Source organism: Mustelus asterias, chromosome 11 (assembly GCF_964213995.1).
Source record: "Mustelus asterias chromosome 11, sMusAst1.hap1.1, whole genome shotgun sequence".
Taxonomy (NCBI): Eukaryota; Metazoa; Chordata; class Chondrichthyes; order Carcharhiniformes; family Triakidae; genus Mustelus; species Mustelus asterias.
The window spans coordinates 111,115,759-111,131,123 of record NC_135811.1 but is presented as its reverse complement, the minus strand read 5'-3'; the positions used below and the strand labels follow the sequence as shown (position 1 = coordinate 111,131,123).

Sequence of the window (15,365 nt, the reverse complement as noted above, 5' to 3'; positions counted from 1 at the left end):
TAGGCAAGAGTGAAACCTGATAAGTGCTGTCCCATCACGCTGGACAACAATGCATCAGGGGAGGATGTTATCAAATGTGTAAAAGGCTGCAGATAAGGAGACGACAAATGAGAAGGGATATTTTACCTTTGTCATAGTCAAACATTTCTAAGTTCGAAATCCGCTTCAGTGGAAATCTGATTAGAGGGATTCAAACATGATGTTCCAGAAAAGATGGACAATGATTTTGGAGGTGGCTACACATTCAAGGACTTTCGAGAGGTAAGGGAATTTCAAGATGGGACAGTAGTTTGCAGGGACACAGGGAAGTCTTTGAGGGGAGTGGTAACATCAGCAGATATGAGAGAGAATGTTAATAACAGTTAACTCTAGGACCAGGAAGGGAAGTTGGGTAGTTGGCCGTTTAGTAGAAATGGGCTTGAGGAAGCAGGAGATTTATCTCACGGATAAGATGAACTTGAAGAGGGAGAAAGGAGAGAAGCTAAAGAAAGACACAAGTTCAAGGCTAGAGCAGGTGAGAACCTTTCAAGAAACTTGGCACAGGGGGCTGGGTAAAGGGAGAGAAGCAATAGGCACCTGGCCAGATGATACTCAGGGTACCAGTAAAGTGTAACTTTAATCAACGAGGATTTCCTCAGTAGCAAATAATGGTTTCACAGCCATAAATTAAATAAACTCTGCTTGTTAGTCCCCAACTCCTAATACCAACTTGCCTCAAAACAAAACTTCTGTGATCTGTATATTTACCTTGAACTTTCCAGTCAACCTGGTTCAACCCATGATCCATATTCTCTATAAAATACCAATTTATATTAATGTGGAATCCCCAAATTTCTTCCATTCATTAACTTACTGAAGGGAATGAGTTTGCTCCCCATCTCTTTCAAACTCTCTGGCAGGAATTATTGGGCACAGTGATTTTTAAGTGTGTGAGATGATGCATTTTGGCAGAAGGCAGAATGGTCACTGTTCTATAGATGTGCAGAGAAAGAGGGACCTTGGGGTGCTTTTGCATTGATCTTAGAAGGTGGCAGGATATATTGAGATCGCAATAAACATTAACATTTTATTAGCTTTCTTAATCACTTGCTGTACCTGAAGACTAACCTTTTACAATTCGGGCACCAAGTCATCAAGATCCCTTTGCAGCTCAAAGCTCTGCAATCTCACTGTTTAGAACAGTAACTGCATAATCATGAAATATCAAGTACGTGCCATACCTTGCAGGACTCAAACAGCAAGTCCCTTTTATTCAGAGTAATTTTGAAGGTGTTTCGGTCCATTGCCTCAAATGATGAAATCTGCTTGTAATCAAAACTCTCCACAGCTTCAGCTTCTCCTTGTTTGTAAACAGCAATACCCTTTGCTCCAACCGCCAGCCAGTGTGTCTGAGCCATGCTCACTGCAGAATTCTGTAATGCAGATGTGAGACTTTATCCACTCTTAAAACACTGTAGGTTTCCCTTGTTTTACCTTAATTCAGGTACTTGTTTGAATAAATATTTACTTTAGGTTATAAATATTACATTGTCAAACCTGTTAACATTTCACTAATCTTCCAACCTGCCAGCCAGAGGGTCAGTGGGGAATGCATTAGGGTTGGGGTTAGTAACCCCCAGGTACCGGCTGCCTGCATTTATGCTCCAAGGAGCAATCATCAGTCCAACCTCAGACAGCTACTGAGCAATCTGATTGGCTGGCAGCTCTGTAGTTCCAGCAGCAGGTCCCAGGGTCCAGGACCTAATAAGTGCAGGATGTCTCAGGGTAGCAAAACCCGGGGGGGTGGGGGAGACAGCAGTCATGGATGCAGACCTTGTGGAGGGACACCTAATGCTTAAAGAAGGTAACTGATGAAGGCAAAACCCCCTTCAGGCCGAGACCCGATTAGGACAGGGATATTATAGCAATTACTGAAACATGACTAAGGGAGGGGCAGGACTGGCAGCTTAATTTCCAGGGTACAGATGCTATAGGAAAGATAGAACAGGAGGTAAGAGAGGAGGGGGAGTTGCACTTTTGATTAGGGAAAGCATCACGGCCATACTGAGAGGGGATATATCCGAGGGTTCGGCCAGAGTCTATATGGGTAGAACTGAGAAATAGGAAGGGGGGAATCACTTTGATAGGGTTGTACTATAGGCCCCCAAATAGTCGGCGGGAAATTGAGGAGCAAATATGTAAGGAGATTACAGATAGCTCCAAGAAAAATAGGGTGGTAATAGTCAGAGATTTTAATTTTCCCAACATTGACTGAGATAGCCATAGTATTAGAGGATTGGCTGGAGAGAAATTTGTGGAGTGTATTCAGGAGGAATTTCTCATTCAGTATGTGATGGCCCGACTAGAGAGGGGGCAAAACTTGACCTCCACTTGGGAAATAAGGAAGGGCAGGTGACAGAAGTGTTAGTGAGGGATCATTTTGGGACCAGTGACCATAATTCTATTAGTTTTAAGATAGCTATGAAGAATGATAGGCCCAAAAGTTAAAATTCTAAATTGGGGCAAGGCCAATTTTGATGGTATCAGGCAGGAACTTTCAAAAGTTAACTGGGGGAGTCTGTGGGCAGGCAAAAGGACGTCTGGTAAGTGACATGCTTTCAAAAGTGTGTTAATCAGGGTTCAGGGTAAACACATTCCTCTCAGAGTGAAGGGCAAGGTTGGCAGAAGTCAGGACCCCTGGATGACTCAGGATATTGAGGCCCTGGTCAAGAAGAAGAAAGAGGCACATGACGTGCATAGGCAGCTGGGATCAAGTGAATCCCTTGAAGAGTATAGGGGGTGTAGGAGTAGAGTTAAGAGAGAAATCAGGAGGGCAAAAAGTGGACACGAAATTGTTTTGGCAGATAAGGCAAAGGAGAATCCAAAGAGCTTCTACAAATACATAAAGGGCAAAAGAGTAACAAGGGAGAGAGTAGGGCCTCTTAAGGAACAACAAGGTCATCTATGTGCGGATCCACAAGAGATGGGTGAGATTCTAAATGAATATTCCTCATCAGTATTTACTGTTGAGAAAAGCATGGATGTTAGGGAACTTTTCTTCAGTGTTCACCAAGGAGAGGGGCCATGTTTTTGAGGAAGAGAAGGTGTTACAGGCTAATAGGCTGGAGGAAATAGATGTTCGGAGGGAGGATGTCCTGGCAGTTTTGAATAAACTGAAGGTCGATAAGTCCCCTGGGCCTGATGAAATATATCCTAGGATTCTTTGGGAGGCAAGGGATGAGATTGCGGAGCCTTTGGCTTTGATCTTTGGGTCCTCACTGTCCACGGGGATGGTGCCAGAGGACTGGAGAGTGGCGAATGTTGTTCCTCTGTTTAAGAAAGGGAATAGAAATGACCCTGGTAATTATAGACCAGTTAGTCTTACTTCGGTGGTTGGTAAATTGATGGAAAAGGTCCTTAGGGATGGGATTTACGACCATTTAGAAAGATGCGGATTAATCCGGGATAGTCAGCACGGATTCGTGAAGAGCAAGTCGTGCCTCACAAATTTGATTGAATTTTTTGGGGAGGTAACTAAGTGTGTTGATGAAGGTAGAGCAGTTGATGTCATATACATGGATTTTAGTAAGGTGTTTGATAAGGTCCCCCATGGTCGGATTATGATGAAAGTAAGGAGGTGTGGGATAGAGGGAAAGTTGGCCGATTGGATAGGTAACTGGCTATCTGATCGAAGACAGAGGGTGGTGGTGGATGGAAAATTTTCGGACTGGAGGCAGGTTGCTAGCGGAGTGCCACAGGGATCAGTGCTTGGTCCTCTGCTCTTTGTGATTTTTATTAATGACTTAGAGGAGGGGGCTGAAGGGTGGATCAGTAAATTTGCTGATGACACCAAGATTGGTGGAGTAGTGGATGAGGTGGAGGGCTGTTGTAGGCTGCAAAGAGACATAGATAGGACGCAAAGCTGGGCTGAAAAATGGCAAATGGAGTTTAACCCTGATCAATGTGAGGTGATTCATTTTGGTAGGACTAATTTAAATGTGGATTACAGGGTCAAAGGTAGGGTTCTGGAGACTGTGGAGGAACAGAGAGATCTTGGGTTCCATATCCACAGATCTCTAAAGGTTGCCGCTCAAGTGGATAGAGCTGTGAAGAAGGCCTATAGTGTGTTAGCTTTTATTAACAGGGGGTTGGAGTTTAAGAGCCGTGGGGTTATGCTGCAACTGTACAGGACCTTGGTGAGACCACATTTGGAATATTGTGTGCAGTTCTGGTCACCTCACTATAAGAAGGATGTGGAAGCGCTGGAAAGAGTGCAGAGGAGATTTACCAGGATGCTGCCTGGTTTGGAGGGTAGGTCTTATGAGGAAAGGTTGAGGGAGCTGTGGCTGTTCTCTCTGGAGCGGAGGAGGCTGAGGGGAGACTTAATAGAGGTTTATAAAATGATGAAGGGGATAGATAGAGTGAACGTTCAAAGACTATTTCCTCGGGTGGATGGAGCTATTACAAGGGGGCATAACTATAGGGTTCATGGTGGGAGATATAGGAAGGACATCAGAGGTAGGATCTTTACGCAGAGAGTGGTTGGGGTGTGGAATGGACTGCCTGCAGTGATAGTGGAGTCAGACACTTTAGGAACATTTAAGCGGTTATTGGATAGGCACATGGAGCACACCAGGATGATAGGGAGTGGGATAGCTTGATCTTGGTTTCAGATAAAGCTCGGCACAACATCGTGGGCCGAAGGGCCTGTTCTGTGCTGTACTGTTCTATGTTCTATAACTTGGGGAAATCAATAGTGATGTCTTGAGGAGTGTACATATTACAGAGGAGGTGATGCTGGAAGTCTTAAAGCGCATCAAGGTAGCTAAATCCCCGGGATCTGATTAAGTATATCCCAGGACATTGTGGGAGGCTAGGGAGGAAATTGCGGATCCCCTAGCCGAAATATTTGAATCATCGATAGTCCCGGGTGAGGTGCCTGAAGATTGGAGAGTGGCAAATGTTGTGCCTTTGTTTAAAAAGGGCTGCAGGGAAAAGCCTGGTAACTACAGGCCAGTGAGCCTCACATCTGTGGTGGGTAAATTGTTGGAAGGTATTTTGAGAGACAGGATCTACAGGCATTTAGAGACGCAAGGACTGATTAGGGACAGTCAGCATAGTTTTGTGAGTGGAAAATCATGTCTCACAAATTTGATTGAGTTTTTTGAAGGGGTAACCAAGAAGGGCAGTGCAGTTGATGTTGTCTCCCTGGATTTTAGCAAGGCCTTTGACAAGGTACCGCATGGTAGGTTGTTGCATAAAGTTAACTCACGGGATCCAGGGTCAGGTATCTAAATGGATACAAAATTGGCTTCTTGACAGAAGCCAGAGGGTGGTTGTAGAGAGTTGTTTTTCAAACTGGAGGCCTGTGACCAGCGGTGTGCCTCAGGGGATCAGTGTTGGGCCCACTGTTATTTGTCATTTATATTAATGATTTGGATGAGAATATAGGGGGCATGGTTAGTAAGTTTGCAGATGACACCAAGATTGGTGGCATAGTGGACAGTGAAGAAAGTTATCACCAATTGCAACGGGATCTTGATCAATTGGGCCAGTGGGCTGACGAATGGCAAATGGAGTTTAATTTAGACAAATGCGAGGTGATGCATTTTGGTCGATTGAACCAGGGCAGGACTTACTCAGTTAATGGTAGGGCATTGGGGGGAGTTACAGAAGAGATCTAGGGGTACATGTTCATAGCTCCTTGAAAGTGGAGTCACAGGTGGTCAGAATGGTGAAGAAGGCATTCGGCATGCTTGGTTTCATCGGTCAGAACATTGAATACAGGAGCTGGGACGTCTTGTTGAAGTTGTACAAGACATTGGTATGGCCACACTTGGAATACTGTGTGCAATTCTGGTCACCCTATTATAGAAAGGATATTATTAAACTAGAAAGACTGCAGAAAAGATTTACTAGGATGCTACCGGGACTTGATGGATTGCGTTATAAGGAGAGGCTGAATAGACTGGGACTTTTTTCTCTGGAGCGTAGGAGGCTGAGGGGTGACCTTATAGAGGTCTATAAAATAATGAGGGGCATAGACAAGGTAGATAGTCAATATCTTTTCCCAAAGGTAGGGGAGTCTAAAATAGAGGGCATAGGTTTAAGGTGAGAGAGGAGAGATACAAAAGTGTCCAGAAGGGCAATTTTTTCACACAGAGGGTGGCGAGTGTCTGGAACAAGCTGCCAGAGGTAGTAGTAGAGGCAGGTACAATTTTATCTTTTAAAAAGCATTTAGATAGTTACATGGGTACGATGGGTATAGAGGGACATGGGCCAAATGTGGGCAATTGGGATTAGATTAGAGGTTTTTTAAAAAAAAGGGCGGCATGGACAAGTTGGGCTGAAGGGCCTGTTTCCATGCTGTAAACCTTTATGACTCTCTGAGGACGAGTTTCCAGGGTGAACTCCCATTTACACAAAATTGAGGCCAGGCAAGAATTGGTTTCTAGGTAGTTATTAATTACTCAGATAAGGGCCTCAATTAGGGCAAGGGCAGGTGTGCTGGCTGGGCCTCACCTGCCCCACTGAAGAACTGCGGACAAGTTAGGGCAATCTTGGAAATTTTACAGGCCTCCATGCCTGCAAATGTGGGACCTTAAATTTCTGCCCCATAATCTTAGAGTTTCCTTTTATTTGGTTCTTTGGGCATTTTTTGAGATTTTGTAAATTGCACAGTAATTTTTTTTATCATTAACAACAACTTGCATTTACAATATACGTACGAAAACATCCGAATGTTTTTCACAGGAGCATAGCCAGACCAGATTTAACAAGTCCAAAGATGGAGACATTAAGATAGGTTTTCAGGATTGTCTTAAAGGAGAATGGAATAAAGATGAGATTTATGAGGAAAACTCTAGAGTTTAGCACCTAGTCCGCCAAAGTCATGGCCATCTATGGAGGGTGAAGGAAGGAAGATTGCACAACAAGGCAGAGTTTCCGAGGTGTAGGACTGGGGATGGCAACAGAAAGAGAGAGGGTCAAGGCCATGGAGTGAAGAAAATGTTGAAATGTTGGCATTGTTTAACCAGGAACCAATGTAGATCAATGAACACAGGAGTGATGGGGGAACTATACTTAATCTGAGTTAGAGTATGACCAGCAGAAATTTCAATGAGCTTTAGTTTACAGAAGTTATAAGTTGCGAGCCAGCTAGGAAAAGACTGGAATAGTCTGGTCTGGTAGTATCAAAAGCACGAATGAGATTTTAGCAGCAGATGAGACAGACATAGGGACAGATCTTGGACTATAAAGTAAAGTATAAAGTTTATTTATTAGTCACAAGTAAGGCTTACATTAACACTGCAATGAAGTTACTGTGAAATTCCCCTAGTTGCCACACTCCGGCGCCTGTTCGGGTCAGTGCACTAACCAGCACGTCTTTCAGATTGTGGGAGGAAACCAGAGCACCCGGAGGAAACCCACGCAAACACGGGGAGAACATGCAAACTCCATACAGACAGTGACCCAAGCCAGGAATCGAACCCAGGCCCCTGGCGCTGTGAGGCAGCAGTGCTAACCACTGTGCTACCCACAGAGGGCAAGCTTGATCCTGATGACATATCAGCAGAAACTCTGGCCACGGGTCTGTTTACTTCTCATTGCATCCTAGAGTCTAATTCAGGTCAAATTGAACCTTCTGAGAGATTTATACACGAGGAAACATTTGATAGTCTGCTACTGGGAACTGAGGAAAGGATATTTAACACTAAGGAAAGCTCAATTAGAAACATAGAAGATAGGAGCAAGAGAGGCCATTTGGCCCTTCGAGCCTGCTCCACCATTCATTACGATCATGGCTGATCTTCCAACTCAGTAGCCGAATCCTGCTTTTTTCCCCATAACCTCTGATCCCACTCACCCTAAATGCTATGTCCAGCCACCTCTTGAATACATTCAGTGTTTTGGCATCAACTACTTCCTGTGGTAATGAATTCCACAGGCTCACCACACTTTGGGTTAAGAAATGTCTCATCTTCCTCCTAATGGTCCAGTCTGAATCCTCAGACTGTGACCCCTGGTTCTGAACTCGCCACCATTGGGAACATCCTACATGTACCCTGTCTAGTCCTGTTAGAATTTTATAAGTCTCTATGAGATCCCCCTTCATTTGTCTGAACTCCGGTGAAAACAATCCTAACCTAGTCAATCTCTCCTCACACATCAGTCCCGCCATCCCCGGAATCAGCCTGGTAAACCTTCACTGCACTCCCTCGAGAGCAAGAACATCCTTCCTCAGGAAAAGAGACCAAATCAGCTAGATGGGGCACAGATCAGCTAGATAGTCAATATATTTTCCCAAAGGTAGGGGAGTCTAAAACTGGAGGGCATAGGTTTAAGATGAGAGGGGAGAGATACAAAAGTATCCAGAGGGGCAATTTTTTCACACAAAGGGTGGTGAGTGTCTGGAACAAGCTGCCAGAAGTAGTAGTAGAGGTGGGTACAATTTTGTATTTTAAAAAGCATTCAGATAGTTATATGGGTACAATGGGTATAGAGGGATATGGGCCAAATGCAGGCAATTGGGATTAGCTTACGGGTTTTAAATAAAAGGCGGCATGGACAAGTTGGGCCGAAGGGCCTGTTTCCATGCTGTAAACCTCTATGACTCTAAAACTGCTCACAATATTCTAGGTGTGGCCTCAGCAAGTTATGGTCAATCTTTGATAAGAGTCGATAAAAATGGGAGCCCATTATGCCTTGCAGCGATAAAACAGAAAATGCCGAATGAACCCAGCAGGTCTGGTAGCATCTGTGGAGAGAGAAACAGAGTTGATGGTTTGAATCCATATGACTCTTCAGAACTGAAGAGGGGTAGAAATTTCTCCAGCTCTGAAGAATCATACAAGCTTGAAATGTTAATCTCTCTCCACAGATGCTTTTATTTACATCTCACGGTGAAATCTCTCTTGTTTACATGTTTCTAATATTTGAATTTTAACAGCAAAGACTGATCATGTGACTGATGGATTACCTAGGCTGAGTTACTGAACAGAATGAATATCACTGGGTACAGGATCATAACTGGAAGCGTTACTAAGCCCAACGGTGTTACTGGGCTTTACACAAACAAAATCAGTGGTACTGATGAGGTGCAGCTCTCCCCTGTAATTAAATGCTTGCTGGGCTTCAGTTTTTGTAAACCAATAGAAGTCTATAAAATGGACATTACTAAACACTTGGAGAAATGTAAATAAATGAGGGCTAGCTGAATATAGATTTCTAAGAAATCAGATTCCAATTGCAATTTGAAGTAACAAGAAAGAAGGTAAATAGCATGGTTTATATGAATTTTTAAACAAATTTTATACGACTGAGAATGTGAAAAGCTGGTGAATTGAGAAATGGTGCAGGGTAGAAAGCAAAATGTTAGAGTAAAACAAAGCTTACTGAATGAAAGTGGTATTCTACAGCAGTCTCAGTTGAATCTACACTTATTTTCACATGAATGATTTCGACGTGAAAATTGTTGAGTGGAATTAGAATGAATTGAACCTTAAAATTGTGGGCAGTGAGTCAGAAAGGAATTAGACTGGGTGGGATATTACAGAATAATGGGAGTGAACAGGTAACTGGGTTTCATTCATTCACAGGTAGAGGGCATCATTGGCAAAGCCTTAAATGCTTGAGAGCACAGATAGCCCCCACTTGAACACAACTGGCTTACTCGGCCATTTCAGAGAGCAATTAAGAGTTAACCCCACTATTGTGGGTCTGGAGATATATATTAGACCAAACATGATCAGGGCAGCAGACTTCTTTTCCATGTGCATAATGAACCAGATGACATTCCACCATCTCCTCTGGCAGCGCGTTCTAGGCACCCACCACTGCGTGAAAAACTTCCCCCACATATCTCCCTTAAACTTTTCCCCTCTCACCTTGAACCTGTGCCCCCTGTAATTGACACTTCCACCCTGGGCAGAATTAACCAGAATCTTAATTTTTGGTACTTTGAAAGGAGTTTGGATGCTTTAAGAATATTCTTTAATGAGAACGAGATTTACAGCTATGATCATCCTGATGTTTGTTTATAGATTGGTTGAATGTCTTATTAGGGTAGAACATGTAAAGATATTGGACTAAACATGTAAGATGCTTAATTGAATGTTCTACAGAAGCAGAGATTTTGTAGCTCGGAGCAGTTTTACATTCTACAAGCGCATTAACAAATCAGCACTGATCTAGCAGCTTTGTTTCAGTCTGAGAGTGGGGCTGGGGTTACAGTTAGTTACATCAGTATGTAAGCATTAATCATTTCAGTATAGCTGTGAATCATTAACCATTCCAATCACTTTGGTTTGCTTATATAACTAGATATGAAACCTGCTTAAGTAAATCATTGGAATATGTCCTTGTAAATCTGAGGGGCTGAGGTTAAAGATGGTGATGTGGAGATGCCGGCATTGGACTGGGGTAAACACAGTAACAGTTTTAACAACACCAGGTTAAAGTCCAACAGGTTTATTTGGTAGCAAATACCATTAGCTTTCGGAGCGCTGCTCCTTCGTCAGATGGAGTGAAATCTGCTCTCAAACAGGGCACAGAGACACAAAATCAAGTTACAGAATACTGATTAGAATGCAAATCTCTACAGCCAACCAGTTCTTAAAGATACAGACAATGTGAGTGGAGGGAGCATTAAGCACAGGTTAAAGAGATGTGTATTGTCTCCAGACAGGAAGCAAGCTGTGGGGGTTACTGATAGTGTGACATAAAGCCAACATCCCGGTTTAGGCCGTCCTCTTGTGTGCGGAACTTGGCTATCAGTTTCTGCTCAGCGACTCTGCGCTGTCGTGTGTCGTGAAGGCCGCCTTGGAGAACGCTTACCCAAAGATCAGAGGCTGAATGCCCAGGCATTCTGTTACTGTTAAAGAGGGTACCAGAAACACAGCGAGAGCCTTCAGTTAACGGCTTCAAACTGGATCATCCAATCACAGAATACTACAGTGCAGAAGAGGCCCTTTAGCCCATTGAGTCTGCACCGACACATGAAAGGCCCTGACCTACCCACCTAATCCCACTTGCCGGCACTTGGCCTATAGCCTTGAATGTTACGGCATGCCATGTACTCATCCAGGTACTTTTTAAAGGATGGTGAGTGTCTGGAAGAAGCTGCCAAAGGCAGTAGTAGAGGCGGGTACAATTTTGTCTTTTAAAAAGCATTTAGACAGTTACATGGGTACGATGGGTATAGAGGGATATGGGCCAAATGCGGGCAATTGGGTCTAGCTTCGGGGTTTAAAAAAAAGGCGGCAGGGACAAGTTGGGCTGAAGGGCCAGTTTCCATGCTGTAAACCTCTATGACTCTATGTGAGGCATCCCACCTCCACCACCCTCCCAGGCAGCGCATTCCAGACCATCACCACCCACTGAGTAAAAAAGTTTTGCCTCAAATCCCCTCTAAACCTCCCACCCCTCACTTTTAACTTGTGTCCCTCATGACTGACCCTTCAACTGAGGGGAACAGCTGCTCCTTATCCACCCTGTCCATGTCCCTCATAATCTTGAACGCCCCAATCAGGTCACCTCTCAGTCTTCTCTGCTCCAATGAAAACAACCCAAGCCTATCCAATTTAAATGTTCCATCCCAGGCAGCATCCTGGTAAATCTCCTCTGCACCCCCTTGTGATGATATAAACTGGGCCTAGTTTTAAGGCTGATAAAATTGGATATCCTAAATTAAAGAATTAGGCACATTAAAATCAAACAGTCAAACCTCAGGCAGGCCAATTGTACAATACATAAACGTGTCTGCGCCTGACCCATCAACCACCCATCAAAGGTCGTTACACTCTACTTGATACTTCGCAGGAGATCATTGCACCCCATTGAAATGCACCTGCCTATTGTTAGAAGCCCAGATCGGGCCAGACTTTCCGTCACCGAAAGTTCCTGGGAAATGGGACACCTGGGGGCGGACCCTGGTGTCCTGTCAGGCAGACATCAAGAAACCCACTGGGTATCGGAACCCCCTCCTGGGACCTCATTGGCCGGAAGCCAGAGAGGTTTCCGGAAAGGCAAGCAGGCTGGGGGATAAAAGGACACACTTTGAGAGACCAGCAGCGAAGACTTGACGAAGGAGGCGCCCGTGACCATTCAGAAGACTGACCAAAGGAAGGAAGAAGCGGCCATCGAGACTCACCTTCGTGACGACGGACCAGAGGGACTCAGAGAATTGGGCCTGCAGTTTAACCAAACCATCTTTACGGGTAGTATACTTGAATCTGCTGGGGTTTCCTCTTGTTTTATGTGGGTAACTTAAGGGTTAATAGTGTTATTATTAATAAACTTGTTGAACCTTTACTTGTGTTTGTCCTTTGTCCATCTTGCAAATAAGGACACCATGGTAAAACCTTGGAGTAAGTAAACTGGTTGAAAGTATCTGAGAATTAACAGGTACAACACCCTCCAGTGCAATCACATCCATCCTATAATGTGGTGACCAGAACTGCACACAATACTCCAGCTGTGGCCTCACCAAAGTTCGATACAACTCCATCATGACCTCTCTGCTTTTGTAATCTATACCCCGATTGATAAAGGCGAGTGTGCTGTGTGCCTTTTTCACCACCCTATTAACCTGCCTTTCCACCTTCAGAGATCTATGGACAAACATGCCAAGGTCCCTTTGTTCTTCGGACCTTCCCAGTGTCAGACCTTTCATAGTATACTTCCCTGTCAAATTACTCCTTCCAAAGTGTATCACCTCACACTTTTCAGGGTTAAATTCCATTTGCCACTTATTTGCCCATTTGACCATCTCATCCACATCTTCCTGTAACCCAAGACACTCAACCTCACTGTTAACCACCCGGCCAATCTCTGTGTCAGTGGCAAACTTACTGATCTTACCCCCCACATAGTCATTGATGTCATTTATATAAATGACGAACAATAGGGGCCCAGCACGGATCCCTGTGGTACACCACTGGTCACTGGCCTCCAGTCACAAAAGCAGCCGTCTGTCATCACCCTCTGCCTCCTACCGTTAAGCCAATTATGAATCCACCTTGTCAGATCACCCTGTATCCCATGTGCATTAGCCTTTGTAATAAGTTTCCCATGTGGGACTTTGTTAAAGGCTTTACTGAAATCCATGTAAACTACATCAACAACACTGCCCTCATCCACACACTTGGTTACGTGCTCAAAAACTTCAATCACGTTAGTTAGGCATGACCTCCCTCTGACAAAACCATGCTGACTATTCCTGATCAAACGTTGCCTCTCCAAATGGAGATAGATTCTCTCCTTCAGAATCTGCTCCAGTGGTTTCCCAGCCACAGATGTGACTCAGTGGTCTGTAGTTCCCTGGCTTGTCTCTACAACCTCTTTTAAATAGTGGGACCCCCACATTAGTTGTTCTAATTCAGCCCAGTCAAATAGCTATGTCACAGCTTGCTCTCCCCGTGAACTAACTAGAAAAAGAGATCAATGCCTGAGGGGTGAAGACAGAGTTGTGGAGAATTAGAGATGGTGCTGATGGAGCCAAGCCCGATCACTCCAACTCTTTATTTCAGAGTGTCCTGATATTCGTTCGTTAAGTTCCCCTTGTCACTGGAGTGTGTGTCCCGGCTGAAAGCAGCATTACAACATGTTGGGGAGGCAGGGACGCAGTGACCAGTAATCCAGAGACACACAGCAAGCTCTGCAGACTCAGGTTCAAATCCCGCCACGGCAGAAGGTGAAATTTGAATTTAATAAAAATCTGGAATTAAGAATCTACTGATGACCATGAAACCATTGCCGACTGTTGGAAAAACACATCTGCTTCACTAATGTCCTTTAGCGAAGGAAATCGGCCATCCATACCTGGTCTGACCAACATGTGACTCCAGAGCCAGAGCATTGTGGTTGACTCTCAACTGCCCTTTGAAATGGAGGACAGTTAGGGATGAGTAACTCCCACGTCCCATAAAAATGAATTTCCTTTTAGAAGTTGCAATTTATGAGTGTGAAGCATTGATGTTGCTGTGACTGCGGCTGTGACTGCGACTGCGGCTGTGACTGCGACTGCGACTGCGGCTGCGGCTGTGACTGTGACTGCGGCTGTGACTGCGGCTGTGACTGCGGCTGTGACTGCGGCTGTGACTGCGGCTGTGACTGTGACTGCGGCTGTGACTGCGGCTGTGACTGCGGCTGTGACTGCGGCTGCGGCTGTGACTGCGGCTGTGACTGCGGCTGTGACTGCGGCTGTGACTGTGACTGCGGCTGTGACTGCGGCTGTGACTGCGGCTGTGACTGTGACTGCGGCTGTGACTGCGGCTGTGACTGCGGCTGTGACTGCGGCTGTGACTGCGGCTGTGACTGCGGCTGTGACTGCGGCTGCGGCTGTGACTGTGACTGCGACTGCGGCTGTGACTGTGACTGCGGCTGTGACTGCGGCTGTGACTGCGGCTGTGCCTGCGGCTGTGCCTGTGACTGTGACTGCGGCTGTGACTGCGGCTGTGACTGTGGCTGTGACTGCGGCTGTGACTGTGGCTGCGGCTGTGACTGTGACTGTGACTGCGGCTGTGACTGTGGCTGTGACTGCGGCTGTGCCTGCGGCTGTGACTGCGGCTGTGACTGCGGCTGCGACTGTGGCTGTGCCTGTGACTGCGGCTGTGACTGCGGCTGTGACTGTGGCTGTGCCTGTGACTGCGGCTGTGACTGTGGCTGTGCCTGTGACTGCGGCTGTGACTGCGGCTGTGACTGCGGCTGTGACTGTGGCTGTGACTGCGGCTGTGCCTGTGCCTGCGGCTGTGACTGCGGCTGTGCCTGCGGCTGTGACTGCGGCTGTGACTGCGGCTGTGACTGCGGCTGTGCCTGTGCCTGTGGCTGTGCCTGTGACTGCGGCTGTGACTGCGGCTGTGACTGCGGCTGTGCCTGTGCCTGTGGCTGTGCCTGTGACTGCGGCTGTGCCTGTGACTGCGGCTGTGCCTGTGCCTGTGGCTGTGCCTGTGACTGCGGCTGTGACTGCGGCTGTGCCTGTGACTGCGGCTGTGCCTGTGCCTGTGGCTGTGCCTGTGACTGCGGCTGTGACTGCGGCTGTGACTGCGGCTGTGCCTGTGACTGCGGCTGTGACTGCGGCTGTGACTGCGGCTGTGCCTGTGCCTGCGGCTGTGACTGCGGCTGTGCCTGTGACTGCGGCTGTGACTGCGGCTGTGCCTGTGCCTGCGGCTGTGACTGCGGCTGTGACTGCGGCTGTGCCTGTGCCTGCGGCTGTGACTGTGGCTGCGGCTGTGCCTGTGACTGCGGCTGTGACTGCGGCTGTGACTGCGGCTGTGGCTGTGACTGCGGCTGTGACTGCGGCTGTGACTGCGGCAGTGGCTGCGTGACTGTTTGGCTGCGGCTGTGACTGCGGCTGTGGCTGCGCCTGTGGCTGTGCCTGTGGCTGT

The 15,365-nt window shown here is 46.3% G+C and overlaps 1 protein-coding gene across 1 annotated transcript in view; it reads right to left on the bottom strand.

Moving 5' to 3' along the window:
• plekhh3 (pleckstrin homology, MyTH4 and FERM domain containing H3) overlaps positions 1–15,365 on the bottom strand; it is a 129,049-nt gene that overhangs the window by 3,370 nt on the left and 110,314 nt on the right. Inside the window, exon 12 of the mRNA XM_078224295.1 lies at positions 1,221–1,412. Within this exon, the coding sequence (XP_078080421.1) occupies positions 1,221–1,412 (192 nt within the window). The remainder of the gene's footprint in view (positions 1–1,220; positions 1,413–15,365) is intronic.